Genomic DNA, 16,748 nt, shown 5'->3' on the forward strand with positions numbered 1-16,748 from the left:
CACAGTGACTTGTTTACTATATTATAGTGGCACATGGAGATTGAATGTCCTGCAAGTAAACCCCTAAATAATGAATAAATAACAGTTATGTTATTTAAATAATTTGATTTAAATACCGTATGTACATTTTGTGCATATATAACTGGTTGCGCATGCTGTGTGTGTCCTGTGGAGAAAAAGGCAGATGGTCCCTTAAATGCAAAAAGTGACTTACAATGAAACAATCTTTAAAGTAGAAACTTTTTCGCATTTTGTATTCTTGACTGAAAAAATAAATAAATAAAGGTTTGCGTTGGTGAGAAAGTCAAGGTCACAGTTACAGAATATTTATGAGAAAAATTGTGTGACAATTACAGAAGCAATCATTTCGTGAAGCTACATAGAAAGTACAAAACCACAGTAGTGCTGAGCGATAGTCAGTTCATATTTAGGGAATGTTATGCGTTATGTGGGTTTTCATGACATCATATTTATGAAAGGGACATGATATTTTTGACTGATTTAAAGAGAGTGGCAAGTTTCAATTACAATCTTATTCAGATCTCCTTTGGAATAAAAATGTCATTGGTAATTCATATTTTTTTTTAAATGATAATTTATGATTTACAAGGCACAACAAAAGTGATTCTTACAGTCATTTACAGTTATATATAAATTCTATAAATTGTAAACATAATAAGAGGATGAAATAAACGTTTTAGTGTTGTAACTATTGATATCTTGCACAGCTACTGTATAACTGAATATTTAGGACTGAGAGTAGAAGTCAAAAAACAGCCATAGAGAAATCCATAGATTCAAAATCCAAAAGCCATAGATTTAAGGGGATAGCCGTCGCTGTATAGATTCAATAAAATAAAATGCATCTCTTTCCATCCTTGATTAAAGTATTATAATCATAAAATACCACTCAGCACTACTTTGTAAATAGTCAACAGATGCTTAATATATATATATATATATATATATATATATATATATATATATATATATATATATATATATATATATATATATATGGATAATAATTACACACTGCAGATGCAGAGTTACAATACATATGTTAAGGGCTGATGCTTGAATTAAAATACCATTTAAATTTAGTGAATCTAATCCATTTATACGTACATGACTTTCTTGGGAGACTGAGAACATAAATTAGGATTTCAAAATGAACTGAATACCAATCTGATAACATTAATGTTCGATTCTGGTCTAGCATAACATGATTGCTGTATACGGTTCATCATTTTCACTTAAAATGAAAAGCAAAGCATTGTGTGACGGCTATTGGTCCACTTTGTAGTCCAATATAATGGGCTTCCTATAAGGGTTTAGAATAGAGAATTTCGATGTCAAGTAAGTTCAAATGTGTTGTTCTACAGCATGAATTACACAAAGTCAAGGTTGAAATGTGGCACTTGAAACTTAAAAGAAATGCTAACAAGTTGTTACATAAGAATATAAATGTCTATCCAATTTATCAAGTGGTCCTGCTTTATATTATGTATTTTTATGTACTAAGTGCTCTCTTCAATAGATCTATTGGTGTAATGTTTTTGTTTTCAAGTGTTCAAGTTGTAATATGGCTAAGGTTAGGGACAGGTTTAGTTGTGTGGTTGAGGGATAGGGTGTAATTACAATGTATTTACATGTAGGTTTTTTTTATAAATAAGTACAACATTAAACATGTATACACATTAAGTGCATTGATTCATTCATAATCGAGTTTTTATGGTAATGAAAATAGACTTAAGTGAAGACCTAAGCCTTTAATATTATATACATAATAACAATGAGACAACAATATTTGGTTAAAAAAGTATCAAAACCAAGTAATCATATGGTTTCATAACACGGTTCAAATACATAACAATCATCTTATGTACATTATGTATTATAACAAATGCCTGGTTGTCGTTACACTTTACGGCAGATCAAATCCTTGTTTAATTTTGGCCAGACGACATTTATTTTAAATGTTTACTTAATGTTTAATATTTGGCCACTTATTTACAATAGAAATGCTACAGCCACTGTAATTTCTCGAACAAGAATATCAGGACATCAAAATTTACAATGAGGGTTTAAACTTTTATTTTGAAATCATGATGAACCTATAGTTCGCATATTTAGAAACATATTTATTCTAATACATTCTAATCCTAGGGCATCATATAGTGACACTTTTGACATTTCGTCAGAATATCAGGACGTCAACATTTACAATGAGGGTTTAAACTTTTATTTTGAAATTGTGATTAACATATAGTTAGCATATTTAGAAACATGTTTATTCTAACACATTCTCATCCTAGGGCATCATATAGTGACGCTTTTGACATTTCGTCAGAATATCAGGACGTCAAAATTTACAATGAGGGTTTAAACTTTTATTTTGAAATCGTGATTAACATATAGTTCACATATTTAGAAACATATTGATTCTAACGCATTCTCATCCTAGGGCATCATATAGTGACGCTTTTGACATTTCGTCAGAATATCAGGACGTCAAAATTTACAATGAGGGTTTAAACTTTTATTTTGAAATCGTGATTAACATATAGTTCACATATTTAGAAACATATTGATTCTAACGCATTCTCATCCTAGGGCATCATATAGTGACACTTTTGACATTTCGTCAGAATATCAGGACGTCAAAATTTACAATGAGGGTTTAAACTTTTATTTTGAAATCGTGATTAACATATAGTTCGCATATTTAGAAACATATTTATTCTAACGCATTCTCATCCTAGGGCATCATATAGTGACGCTTTTGACATTTCGTCAGAATATCAGGACGTCAAAATTTACAATGAGGGTTTAAACTTTTATTTTGAAATTGTGATTAACATATAGTTTGCATATTTTGAAACATGTTTATGATAACAGTTCACGTGGAGCAGCGTTTAGTGTGAACTGAGGCGCTCTGAGACTCAAATACGTAACCTACATGGATTTATTAATAATTATTTATTAATTAATATAATTATTTATTTATTAATTCTAATTATTTTTTGTTGGGGAGTAGTTGACTACAAGTAGCGACGCTACAAACTTAACTACATTTTTCAGTAGTTTGGCAGTAGCTCAGTTGCTTTTTAAACAGTGTAGCTTTTCCAGTAGCTAACTACTTTTTGCATCAAGTAGCGGTGTAGAGCGAGCAAAAGCTAAATTGCGTTTCTCGAGCCTGCGCAAATCAGCGCGATACAAGGATATTCTTCTCCTTGTTAGATTACAAACTCATTTTTTGCCATTACCGCCACCTGTTGTTTAATCACGCGTCTTGCGGCTAACGGTTCACTGACGTACAGAAGTGGGTTGACACACCCATATTATGATTATCCATGATGTAGCAAGACGTGACGGCAGATTTGGAGGATGGAGAAACAACTAACGTTAATTACCCATGGCCTTATTTGTCCAAGTTCAATCAGTATTTTTGAGAAAATGATCTACATACAATTTACGTTGGATGTATATTTTGTTCTTGCAATGTTGTAGGCTATTTGTTGCAATTTTGCACTTTTGACAAACAGTCTGAGATATTCGAGTGTTGTGTGTAATAAAACAATACTCTTTGAAATCATAATTGTATTGCATTGTTTTAAACACTAAATATTTTACTTAAAACATTCCTCAGACACTTATTCAGTTATTTATAATATACGTAAGCAAAAGTAGTTTCAATGTAGCTAGCTACTTTTTGATAGTAACTTGTAGTGTAGCTAACTACTTTTCCAAAAGGGTAGCTTGACTGTAGTTTAACTACTTTAACTTATGAGTAGCTTGTGGCTTGTCCAACTTCAGAGTAGCTTCCCCAACACTGATTATTTAATCGCTGAATCGTGACAGCCCTAATTTAAATGTACATAGTAGTACTTAATATAAAGTGGGTTCCACCATGCATACCGGAATTCTTATGTAACAACTTGTTAGCAACCACATGAGATATGAGTGTGTGTAAGGCATGGTATACTGTAGAACAAAGTGGTTGGTGCTAATGTTAACCATAAATGTTATTATACTCAGAAATGGAAAACTACCATTCTAAAGGTCCATCTTTATCCTTCAACTATGTTCATAACCTCTTTTGGTCAGATTGAGTGGTGAGATCATTCACCACTGTCACACACGAACTGCTTGGACAATGGACAACACACTGACAGTGACAGTCGGACAAATTGTGACATTCCCTACATCGCTAATAACATTCATGAATCATTTCCGTGGTGATGTAAACAGATTTTATGATCTGGAACAGCCAATGCTTCCATCTAGAATGGCTACACAATCCCCGTTTCGCCAAAACGGCACTTTCGGCAAGCTCTTCTCTTCGGGCGCAGGGTTTCCCCAGGTGTATAGGGTTGATTCGGAAACAAAGTCAATGCTTGGTCCGGCGATGAAAATGATCAGAATGATAGAGATAAGTAGGACATTGGTCCACTAGTGTACTTTCTGCACCAGAGTTCAAGGCTGGCACTTCTTTGACCGTCCGCTCGACTGCAGTTCTTCTTCTTCCTCCCAGTGTCTAACGTGGATCTTCCCAGTGGCTTGGTCAACGGTGGGCCGGTGTTGGGTCTATCAGGACTGGCAGGGCTGGTTGGGCTGTTGGTGGCCGAGGTTCCTTCAGGAGTTCCCTCTGTGATCTCGATGCGTGGGGGCTCCATCAGGTCAAAAATATTGAAGGCAGCCGGTTCGGGCTGACACATGACTGAAGCGTCTGCAGTGTTTTGTCTCACCAGACCGTTAGCACCAGTCTGGACGCCAATGGACACCCTCTCGCTCGACTGAGCGGAACTGGTGCTGGTGGCAGCCTCCCGGCACATCGTCCACATGTTGTAGCACTGTGTGAAATTAAAGAAGTTGCTGTTGAAAGTCTTGAGCTCTCCGCAGACGTCCCTGCGCAGCTCCGCTAGCTCGTAGCGCATTGCCGATATCTCCTCTTTCCACTGCATGTTGAAGGCAGCCACCATATTTGCAGACTCCTTGAAAGCCTGAATAGCCTGCGGGACGGGGGGATCTGGTGGAGGCTGGGACGGGGGCGGACATGGGACTCGGTAGCCGTGCGATGAGGTCGGCGGAACAGAGATAGCCGTGACCGTGGAACTGGTGCTGTGTTGACTACGTCCAGCATTTTCTCTTTCAAACCTCTCGATTTCTTGATATGCCGAGGAGCTGGCGCCATCATCGTCCTCAATATCCTCATTTAGCAATGAGATGCCCTCCATTGCATCATACCCCTCTGGAAGACAAATTTGGATATATAGAAATTCAGAGGGATGAACAGCTGTGGAATTTGGCCAAGCCTCTCACTTTATCTAACGTCAACACTTGTTTTATGTCTCATATTAGCAGTCTCTGAGTAAAGGCCATGTACACACCATTCTCAACTGCATAGGTTTCATTTTTTAAGATTTTGATTTCATCAGAAAAAGTTTTTGGGAAGTCAGTTTTGGTGTTAATGCAAAGGAAGCATGTAAATGTCTGTTTTACTAAGAGCTTGGGTCAGCGCAAACCCTCTTTTGCGTAAAAAAAAAAACTGCTGTCAGGATTTACTAAAGACACTAAAGGCGTGGACATTTTTGCGACTGACCTTATTGCATATTATCCATTTGTAGGAGTTTCCCTTCCATGAGCAAAATTTATGGGAGGTGTCAAATTAAAATGAATCACGCAAGGTGATTTAATAAGGTTCGCGCTCTTCAATGTTCTGGTGTTTACGCCATTATTTACCGCCCCCCAAAATGCACATCTTAAAAGAGTTAGTTCACCCAAAAATGAAAATTCTGTCAGTATTTACTCACCCTCATGTTGTTTCAACCCCGTAAGACCTTCGTTCATCTTCGGAACACAAATTAAGATATTTAAGATATTAAGATCGCTCCTGCATACTAGTCCATTGGCTTCTTGAGGGAATGACTCTTGCTGGCATTGACAAGTCATTAAAGACATCGTTAAAATAGTCCAAGTGACTACAGTGGCTCAATTTTAACTTTATCAATCGACGAGAATACTTTTTGTGCGCAAAAACAAACAAAAATAACGACTTTATTTCAACTATTCACTTCCTTCTCCATGGGCCTGTAGTCAGTTAACGTAGTGTGATTGTGTAGAGCTACGTCACACGTAGGCTTACTATTGGCCGATGCTGGTCATGTGTGTGATGCGTGTGACGTACAATAACAGAAGCTTACGCTATTAAACTAGTAACCTGACTCGCGAAGAGGGAGAAATAAACGAATAGTTGAAATAAAGTCGTTATTTTTGTTGTTTTTTTGCACACAAAAGTGTTCTCCTCGTTCGATAAACCTTAGATTGACCCACTGTAGTCACTTGGACTATTTTAACGATGTCTTTAATGACTTTGAGGACAGCAAGTAATTCCCTCAAGAAGCCTATGGACTTGTATGCAGGAGTGATCTTAATATCTTAAATATCTTAATTTGTGTTCCGAAGATGAACGAAGGTCTTACGGGGTTGGAACAACATGAGAGTGAGTAAATACTGACAGAATTTTCATTTTTGGGTGAACTAACCCTTTAAACCAGGCGCTACCTGGTAGATTGCTTTGGTCATTATGGAAACGATCCGGATCTCTGTGTTCTTTAATTTGCACGTCATCAGTCAACACATTCTCATCCCAAGACGTCATCTAACTGACGCTTTTCAACATCTGACGTTTTAGGGTACCCTTTAACGTCAGTTAGATGACGCTATCCTAGGGTGTCATCTAAGTGACGCTTTACCTTTAGCGTCAGTTACTGTAGATGTTTAGGTCTGGGGTAGGGTCATCTAAGTGACGCTTTACCTTTAGCGTCAGTTACTGTAGATGTTTAGGTCTGGGGTAGGGTTTGGATTAGATAGCGTCATCTAACTGACGTTAAAGGGTACCTTAAAACGTCGGATGTTGACGTATGGTCAAAAGCGTCAGTTAGATGACGCCTTGGGATGAGAACGGGCTGTGTCAGTAGATCAAGCACAGAACTATCCACTCCAATCGGCGATGTTTTGGAATTGTGCTCTCACGCTAATTTGTCCTGTTTAGCCAATCTTGTCCTATGTTTACTGCAGGGGTGTTGGAAGACCTTTTTTCCCCCCCAGATTGATGTGCGGGGCCCAGTGCGAGGTAGCGGAAACAGGGCTGTCCTTGGTACTTTCATCACACGGGGCCCCCCTCAAACGCGGTTGCAACACCCTAAGGACATATTCCATAATATTCCAGCTATCGTTTCATGCACTTTATATCAGCTGTTTAGAATCACAACTAGTGATGCCAGATTTGCAAATGAATCAAAGTTTGATCTAATCGGACAAACAGGAATGCGAAAAGGTCCAAAATTGTTTGATTTATCCGGGTAGTTCACTCACATACTGAATTGTTTGCAGCGGTTCCTCACACTGAAATAGTAATGGGATATTTCACGTGTCAAACTGGAGGGTCCAAAAACAAGTGTAGCTCCAAAACACCTTTTTCTAGTAATCCTGATTTATATTTTTTTCTTGATTAAATGGTTCAGCTGTGTTTAATTAGAGTTGGAGCGTTGGTTGCCCTCCAGGAATTTGACACCCATGGGATATTTTATAAGACAGTAAACAAAAAGAGTGCTGGATGAGATTGATATTTTCCTATAATACTTTGTAGGAAGCAAAACATCTTCTATCTTTCAAATGTCTTCTATTGTCTTACAAAGCAGCACTAGCTTGTGACAGACATTTATATCCAAACTGTTGGCACACAATTTTTGATTGTGTACTGTACTGACGAAAGGCTAGAATCGCCACTGTTTTAATGAAAGTGTTCATTTGAAAACCAAAACTGAATATTTATTGCAGTCGAGCACATGGTGTTGTCAGGGTCTTTCACTTTTTTACTCACATACATTTAGCCTTCAGATGTGTGTTTACACTGCCTTCTCACTCGCGTCAGAACATCTCATCTGTTCAGCCTTGCCATCTCTTCACAGCATAACCATTAAAAAACAATATTTCAATGCTATCAACCAGCTTTTATCCGTTTAACAAATCACAGAGCATTGTTCAAATGTGGAGGATTTTAGTTTTTTTGTTTTGTTTTGTGCAACAGAAAAGATGAAAAGGCAATAAAATGTCACGCAATCATTCAAGCAAGGAGATATGAACCCTATTGAATATGTTAAAAGCTCATCTATCGAGCTGATTGGACCATGTGGAGATTATAGGGGCGATATTTAGAAGAAGTACAATCCAATAGCATTGTTAGGTCTTTGTGAGGGCTGCACCAGGCAGAGGCTGCAATCCCACTGTCCATCACAGCTGAAATCTTCCACACCAGCTCTTACTTCCAACCGCATTTTGCTGGCCATGTTTGATCTTCAAGGATGCCAAGGTTGGTATAAAAATGAGAAAAATGTTAAGTGACCCAACCATTAAAAAAAAAAAAAAAAAAAAAAAATTCTAAGAAATCCTATCCATCCAGTGTCATAAAAAATAAGGAAAATTTAAAACTAATTGCTTTTCCCATTCAGTCATTAACATGAATGTTCCGAGTTCAATTTAAAGGGATATTTCACTTTGAAATCATTTTTGGATGTTTTAGCTTACCTCAAGCGCATCCAAGATGTAGGTGTCTTTGTTTCCACAGTATTTTCAATTTTGATATTTTTAGGTCAACTCATTCTTGTCTGTCAGTCATATAATGGAGGTCTATGGTCGCCATAGATCTGCATCATTTTTACATGAAATAAAAACGATATAAATACTGTTCGTTTTCTCACACAAACCGCTCGTTTCTTGTCTTAGGCCATTAATGTGTACTTACATTTACGAGTCATTAAATCATGTTTAATTTGGACTTCTCTGTGAATGCTCTTTGAGGTGGTGACCACAGGCATTATATGACTGACAGACAAGAACGGTTTGACCTAAAAATATCAAAATTGAAAATACTGTGGAAACAAAGACACCTACCTGCATTGGATGTCCTTGAGGTAAGCTAAAACATTTCAAAAATTCCTTTCAAAGTGAACTATCCCTTTAAGTTATAGTGACACCATCTGCAACATGAGGTCGATTACCACAGAATTTCAACCCATCCCTCAAAACATGCATTTGCACTTACAGGAATATACTTACAATGAACTTCTGGGGCAAAGCTTTACACCAGTATAAATACAAACTGTTGCAAAAATATCACCACACGAGTTACTGTAAAAATAACATGAGACTAGTGTGATAATATTGCTAAAAAAAATATTATCTTCACATTTGTATTATTTAAAACCTTTTAGAATGTCTTGCCCCATAGACTTTTATTGTAAGTGAAGTTTTTTTGTTATATAGTCAAAAACAAAAATTCTGTGGCAATCAACAGCATTTAAAAAATAATAAAATTAAAAAAAAAAATTTAAAAAATGGTTGTGAAATGCCTTTCATGGAAAAGCATTGCTACTTTTGGCAACTGAACACTGTTTGTCCCTGATCTGACCTTTAGTTATGTGTCTTTCAAAGGACTAGTCCTGATTTAGTTGAGAAGGCAGTGCAAAAACACACATATCCATTGAAAGATGTATGCGTGTTGACATTATAATACCTGTGACAGGCATCCCTCCAGCTGCTCTTTTCCCCTGGATCTCCTTCCTGTGATGGCCAATGAGGGGCCATGCCACCCTCCCTCTCTTTCCACCATCACAGAACACCCAACACCTTACTCAATATGTCCCATTGATTTTAGCCGCAACTAAATTTAGCTTCATCTACTTGGTGAATCTATGGGGTTTGCTTGATAACATTTCTCTGATAGGTCAGTGCTTTTGAAGTGCTTTTTCTATTAACTATAGAACCAGAGAGCATCAATACCAGAGCTTAAGCAATTATTTAAGCTTTTAAAAGGCTTTAAGGGAAGAAAACATCTAATTTGGCTTCTAACACATACACATAGTATGGTAATTTTGGTAAAAAACCAAAGTAGTACAGGACTGCTGGAACAAGAAGGCCTCCAGAGTGAAACAGACTGGATGAAATCCTTTTGAGAAAATGGTTTTGTCCTACAGCCGGTTGACGTGAGCTGACAGGGATTGCGTTCAGAGCCATATGTGGTGAAAGCACTTCAGCAGAGTGAGACGGTGGGATTGGAGAGCTCTCCTTTCTCCTTAGAGTCTTCAGTGTGTGGTCAGTATGAGTTTTTGACAGTGTGAAGGTCCAATTAAATCAAACTCCAGTTTGAATAAACACAAACAACCCCACATTTAATGAAAGAAACAACGTTTGACTGGAGTGACCAAACAAATCATACAAAAACAAATTAGCATTTTGATTTTCAAAATGTAAACAAATGAAAAAAAAAAAACAGGTATTTTATTGTCACAATATTTGACATCAGATTGTGGTATTTCAATAGGGTTCATAGCTTTACTCCATGTGTACACCAAACACAGCAGGGGTGTCGGGGAGGGTGTAGAGACGGGCATTCTGTTTGCACAAAGACACTGTGACACATGCACACTTTCGGATAAGTATGTGTTGCACAAAACCTCCCCACCTGCTCTGTCAGGACTCCTAAAACTTATTTAGGTTGGGGGAAATTACTCATTAGTAAGGATTAATGGTAAAACTGGATTAGGATAATGGGATTTGTTTTCAGATCCAGTTTTTGAATTCATAGAGAGATTATTAAATCATTATACTCAAGCTAATTCAATTAGCACATTGACAAACCACTGAAAATTCACCTCTTCGACAGAATTTCTCACATGCAGAACTACAATGAAACTTTTAGTCTTTTGATGCAAAAATATTTGACTCAAATATTCATTCATAATTCAATCCAAGCCTATTAAATAATTATAATATATTTTTTTTATAATAAGTAGTTTTGTTTACAATAAATCAATATTTTCTATAAAATGAAGGATTTACTGCATGCTTGATTTAGTATACAGAAATAAATTTATCCGAATATAGCTGCAAGCAGCAATTAAGGGTCCAAGCACAAAAGAGGGAAAATTAGTCATGCCATCATGGCTAGAAGCATCAGACCAACTGCAACAATGATCAATTAAAGACATATTTAAAAAAATCATCAATACAATTATATATAATATAATATGATGGTTTATCACTTTTTAACAATAGGTGGCGCATCATGTCATAACATTTTTTTTTTTTTGATGCGTTATACAAAAAGGGTTTTGTCAATCGACACAAAATCTATTACTTTTGTCGGCATAGGATTCGATTTTGGTGAAATCGGACCAAATGTCTAGGAGTCGTCGAAAAAATAGTTTTTTAAAGAAAATCAAAACGGCCTACGGCTAAATTTGTATCTATATTCTTGGCATTAACCAAATAGTCATTAAGTTTCATTACAATAGGCTAATTTTATCAAAAGTTACTAGCATTTTTGGAAATTTCATTATAACTTTTGATCACAAGGTGGCGCTGCCCTGAAACTTTTTGAGTACCGCCAGGGCATGTTCACAGGCCAATTACACATACCAAGTTTCGTAAGAACATGCTAACGTATTCGTTAAATATTGCATTTTATGACAAAATCCAAATGGCAGATGGGGAAGTTTGTGAGTATTTGACTCTGCATGCTGAACCAATGTTTGATTGAGTGATTTTGGGCCAAACCGTTCAGAAGTTATAAGCAAAAGGAGTCATTTTTCATATCCCCAGACCACTAGGTGGCACTGCTTCAAAACTGTGCAGGTACATGTACATTATGGTTTTTCATAACAAACCAAGTAAGGGAGATAAAGCCTCTCGTCCATTTTGCCGTGCTCTTCATCGAGTTGACAAATCAACTTGAATTTAACTTTTTGTAAGCATTGTCTAAAGATGATCTGGTTAAATTTGTGTGAAAATCAGAACAATGGTCTATGAGGAGATTGAAAAAGTAGGGTTTTTTTTCTTTTGAAAATTCAAAATGGCAGAAATGTTCAATTGAACCATCTTAAGCCAAGGAATCAGAGGGGAAAAAAATTGGTCAATTTGGACAGTTGGTGGTCAAAGTTCAGACTGTCCTCTATCAGTGAGCTAAATTTCATAACTTTCCCGTAATCGGTTCTATGGGCTGCCATAGACTTCCAGAGCGGAACAATAATAATTCTTAAGTACCTTCGGTGCTTGGCCCCTAATAAACCGATTCAATTTACCTAAATATTATGTCCTGAACACTAATTAGCATTTAGTTTATGTAAGAATGTGATATATCTTTCGAGGAGAACTTAACACACAAGCGCATATTGCTCTATTTTTTATTGAAGGACATTTTCTTTTTAATTAGACATTGGTTTTTAATGAAAATATTTTGATTCAAATGACTTCCATAGCACTTTTCTCTTTGACCCCCGCTTATGAAGCATTGTGAATTTATTTCCACTCACTAATGTTGATGTTTTATGCAACACATTAAATTGTTTATATAGTTCACAGTCATTGCTTTGTGCATTCAGGAATGAAACAGCCTTTAAAGTTAACTAACCTGACCCAGAACATTTATTTTATTTCAACTAATAATCCATGCAGAAAACACAACCATTTGTAAAATATAAAGAACATGTCTAAAACCTGACGCTCTGTTCTGCGTGGAAACACTTCCCCATTGTGAGTCGCATGCTCTAGACAGCTGTGCTAGTTAAAAGCATGCTGAGATGTGTCTTCAGGAGTGTGAGATGTTACATATTCAGCTGCCTAATTCCCTCTGACCCCCAGTCTAGCCTCTCAATACGACCAGACCCAACCAATCAGAAACCCAGAAAAGGACGCATGACTCGTGCAAAAGGGAATTGCAGGCAACCGTCTTTCAACACTAGGGGAGCACAGACGCAGAAAAGCAAACACACACACACACACACAACAGACATGAGCCGACAGAAACAACATTCAAGTCAGTCATCTCTCAAGCACAAGGGAATCCCACTGTACATATGTAGGTATGCCAGAGTATGTAGTTCAGCATGTGCTGAATGTATAGCGAGTATGTGCTCTAAGCCTTTTCTCTCTCTCAGGTGGGATTTGAGGCATACGGTTACCTGTTGTGGATCTGAGAGTTGAAGTGACAGTAGAAGATGTCATTGAAGGCAAGCAGTCATCATCTTGGGAATACCCAGCCTGAATTGCACGCAGGTAACTGTGGCTTCGAGTGCGGAAAGAGCCGGGCAGGTCCAAGGCCTCCACGGCCTGGGATTCTACTTCGCTAAAAACGGACTCGCAAACTGACTCAAACTGGCCATTGACCTCAGTCTCACTCACCTGAGAGACAAAAACAGGAATAGCAGTCCTTAATTTTTCCTCTTCCTTTCTCTTTCTCACTTTGATTCTTCCCCTTTGCACAGTAAATATGAAGGAGTGTTAGCAGGAGGAATATACCACTGGCATTTTCCGACCTTGAACGTCTCAGTAGAATTATGTCAAAAAGCAACAAGATAAGAGAAAACATTTCAAGCTGGATTATCATCTCATAATAGGTGAATAAAGAAAAGCAGATTGTTTGATGAACTTTCGGAGGGAAAATGACAGTCAAACAGTCAACAGCAGCAGACAGCAAGAAAGCTTGACGTGCAAAGATTTTTATAAACCGAGCAAGATGATAAGAGGGATAACTGTCCTATATCAAACCAAATCAACATTTAGCTAATTGATATAAAGATTCTAAACCTCAATGCAACTCTTAAATTACTGCCTGTAAGTCACCCTTGCACTACAACACAAGTTTAAACAATTACTTGTTTAATGTTTGAGAGTTTCATAAAGCCTTTCATTGTAACCGACTCCATCAATAAAAGCCTATAAATAGCTACCTACATACGCCACCACAGCTCAACAGACCTTGACTTCAGCTTTCTGGAATTCTAAAGCTAAATTCTAAAGCTAACCTCACCATTTACATTTACCTTATTGCCTCTCTAACCAAACATGGTAAAAAACTAAGTTCTAAAATAAATATCTCCAAAACCCTTTTGGGAAAATCAGGTCATACGACCAGGTCATTCATCTAAGTCAAGTTGGGTATTGGAACAGAGTTAATCAGCTCAACCTACTCCCTACTAGCTTATGGTCCAATAGCTATAACCAGGATGACCAGATACTGGGTCTCAGTGGCCCTGTCAAATGGTAATTTGGGGGTTTCAACCACCTAAATCAAGTTTGGTAACACAGTTAATCAACTCAACACATTCCCCAAGGCAGCCTACCAATTCTAATCGGGTTGAACAAGATGACTTAGCAAGTCGTTCTTTGCCCGGCTAACTGGTAATTATAGTGGTTAACCACCTACACAGTTTTGGAACATACTTAATCAGGACAATCTGTACCCCACTAGCTTGGCAAAGGCAGTCTACCAACCCAAGACCAAGATAACCTACCAGGTTGTAGTTGACCCCAGCTGGTAGTTCAGCTAAGGACTACATTTGGATCAGCTAATGACTAGTCAACCACCCAACACCTTACAGTTGTTTTTAAGTGGAAAGTCCTTAATCAATCCCAGATAATATAAAGTCTACAGGAAGCCTACTCTTCAGCACATCAGCTCAAGACACAATCTGAGAAAAGAGCAGGACAACTTAGACAAGAAGTACAGCTAAAGCCCTAGGCTTAAAACCACTTACTGTAAGTCCTTGCTTGTACCTGTGTGTCAGTGCCGTGTGGTGTTTCGAGTGGTTAGACTCACCTGGCTGACACAGCTCGCCTGACTGAAGGTACTGACTGCACGCATGTAGCTCTGGTTTCTGGAGCGAAACTGTGGAGGGTTGAAGTTGGTTGCTGGATCCAGAGACACGCTGGGGTGAGGGCGCATATCTCTCGCTGTTTGCAAGTGGTAGCCCGAGCTAAATGGAGGGAACAACCAAAAACTAATGTAGCCTACTCAAAATTAGATTGAAGGATCACTCTGGAATAACCATCAATGGTGAACTTTGGGAAAACTTTAAAGATATGATTTGAGATAAAGTGACTTAGTTAACAGGTTTACTGTCATGTGAGACATTTCAAGTGTGCAAACCTGTAGGCCACAAATGAAAGCAGATGAACACAAAATGTAAGATGCAGCAAGCATCCAGTAAACTATTTCCCCAAAAAGAGCTAAAGAAACATACAGTAACACAGTATGGTTTGGATTAGTCTTGATTCATCAATAGTAACTCACTAATACTACATTGGACTTTAAATGGTATGATGGCCTAACCCAGAAAACCTGTCATGAGAAAGACGTTACATTGAGGCCTCAGAAAACATGTTTTTAGTGCTTCTAGTCTCAGTTCAGAACCATTGACAGCAACTATCTGTCAGCAGAAAATGCCAGACAACCATATGGACAGGAGAGAAAGTGTGGAGAGAGCGAAAGAGAAATCGGATGACACTTTTGAAGCCTCTAACACTTCCTCACTGCCAAGCCATCTCAAACATCAATAGCATTCCCTTCATCCTCAATTCTCTCATCAGCAGCTAATGCGTGAAATCTCAACTACTTTCATAAGAACATGAAAAGAAAAAGTAAGCTTGATCTTAAATCCTTTATCCATATGTAATTTCTGGGGTATTCGCATCAACAAACATTATTGTTTTTTACTTACTGCTATTGGAAGGACAAACAGATCCCACTCCCAAATAAACAAAATTGATTGAACCAGTCTTGCTATGTTGACTGTTTGGGATGCTCAAACAAACCTTTCAGGGAAATCAGCTTTTAAATGGTTTACAAATGCAATTTAAAGGGTTAGTTCACCCAAAAATGAAAATTCTGCGATTAATTACTCATCCTCGTGTCGTTCCAAACCCGTAAGGCTTTTGTTCATCTTCAGAACACAAATGAAGATCGTTTTAATCAAATCTGAGAGCATTCGGTCCCTCCATTGACAACCCTACCACTTTCAATCCCCAGAGAAGTAGTAAATCATAAAAGTAATTAATGTAATCCAAGTGGTTTAACCTCAATTTTATGAGTGCTTTGTACAAAATGTTAATCTCCAACATTACATGATATTTTGTAAATAAAGTGGTAAATTATGTTTTTATTTTTTTGTGGAAACAAAACACTCACATCGCTTCATAAAATTGAGGTTAAACCACTGGAGTCACATTTAATGATGTCTTTAATACCTTTTTGGAACTTAAATTTGGTAGTTGCGTAGGCTGTCAACGGAGGGACAAAAAGCCCTCAGATTTCATTAAAAATATCCTAAATGACACCCAAAATGACATACTTTTACAAATGTGTACTTATGTTAATAACTATTCATGATTTCAGATTCCGCTGAAAACAGTGATAACCTGATACCCGGAGATACCCGGCTTGTATACACACCGTCAAAGGCCAATGAAATCGATGTTGTTTGGCAGATTCACAAGCAACAACCAATGGAAAAATTGCCGATGGAGAAATGTTTTTCTTAACCAATCAGGGTAAGGATACCATGACTATTTCTAGCAAATCGGAAGACTCTGTAGCCTTGCAAGGGGTGGTACTATAGTAAGGGATATGACGCAAACAGCGTCGAGTGGTGGAGGAGACGATAGAAAGCGAACGGACGCGTCGAGTATAAACAAGGCTTTACAAAGCGAGAGCATGCTGAGATTTATATGAGAGAGGGACAGAAGAATTATAATATATATATATATATATATATATACATACAATTATAGCATTATTTATTATTTTAGATCTTTTATGATGGCAAGCAGTAAACGATTTACGGTGGAACGGGCTCTGGAACAATTACTGGAGAGTGACGAGGAAAAAGCATTGCTTAGAAAATTCT

At 37.5% G+C, this 16,748-nt stretch overlaps 1 protein-coding gene across 3 annotated transcripts in view; it reads right to left on the bottom strand.

Annotated features, from left to right (window-relative positions):
- The window catches only part of dlgap2b (DLG associated protein 2b), a 141,759-nt gene that overhangs the window by 60,010 nt on the left and 65,001 nt on the right, over positions 1 to 16,748 (bottom strand). For 2 of the 3 annotated variants that reach the window (XM_089118480.1, XM_089118479.1), the window contains exons 4-5: positions 14,663 to 14,819; positions 13,026 to 13,245 (exon numbers count right to left, since the gene is read on the bottom strand). In XM_089118480.1, the coding sequence (XP_088974606.1) occupies positions 13,026 to 13,245; positions 14,663 to 14,819 (377 nt within the window). Of the gene's footprint in view, positions 1 to 2,441; positions 5,255 to 13,025; positions 13,246 to 14,662; positions 14,820 to 16,748 lie in introns of those variants that run through there. The other variant, XM_039650202.2, reaches the window with a different exon arrangement.

This window comes from Pimephales promelas, chromosome 13 (genome assembly GCF_988280905.1).
Source record: "Pimephales promelas chromosome 13, fPimPro1.hap1.1, whole genome shotgun sequence".
In the NCBI taxonomy this organism is placed as follows: Eukaryota; Metazoa; Chordata; class Actinopteri; order Cypriniformes; family Leuciscidae; genus Pimephales; species Pimephales promelas.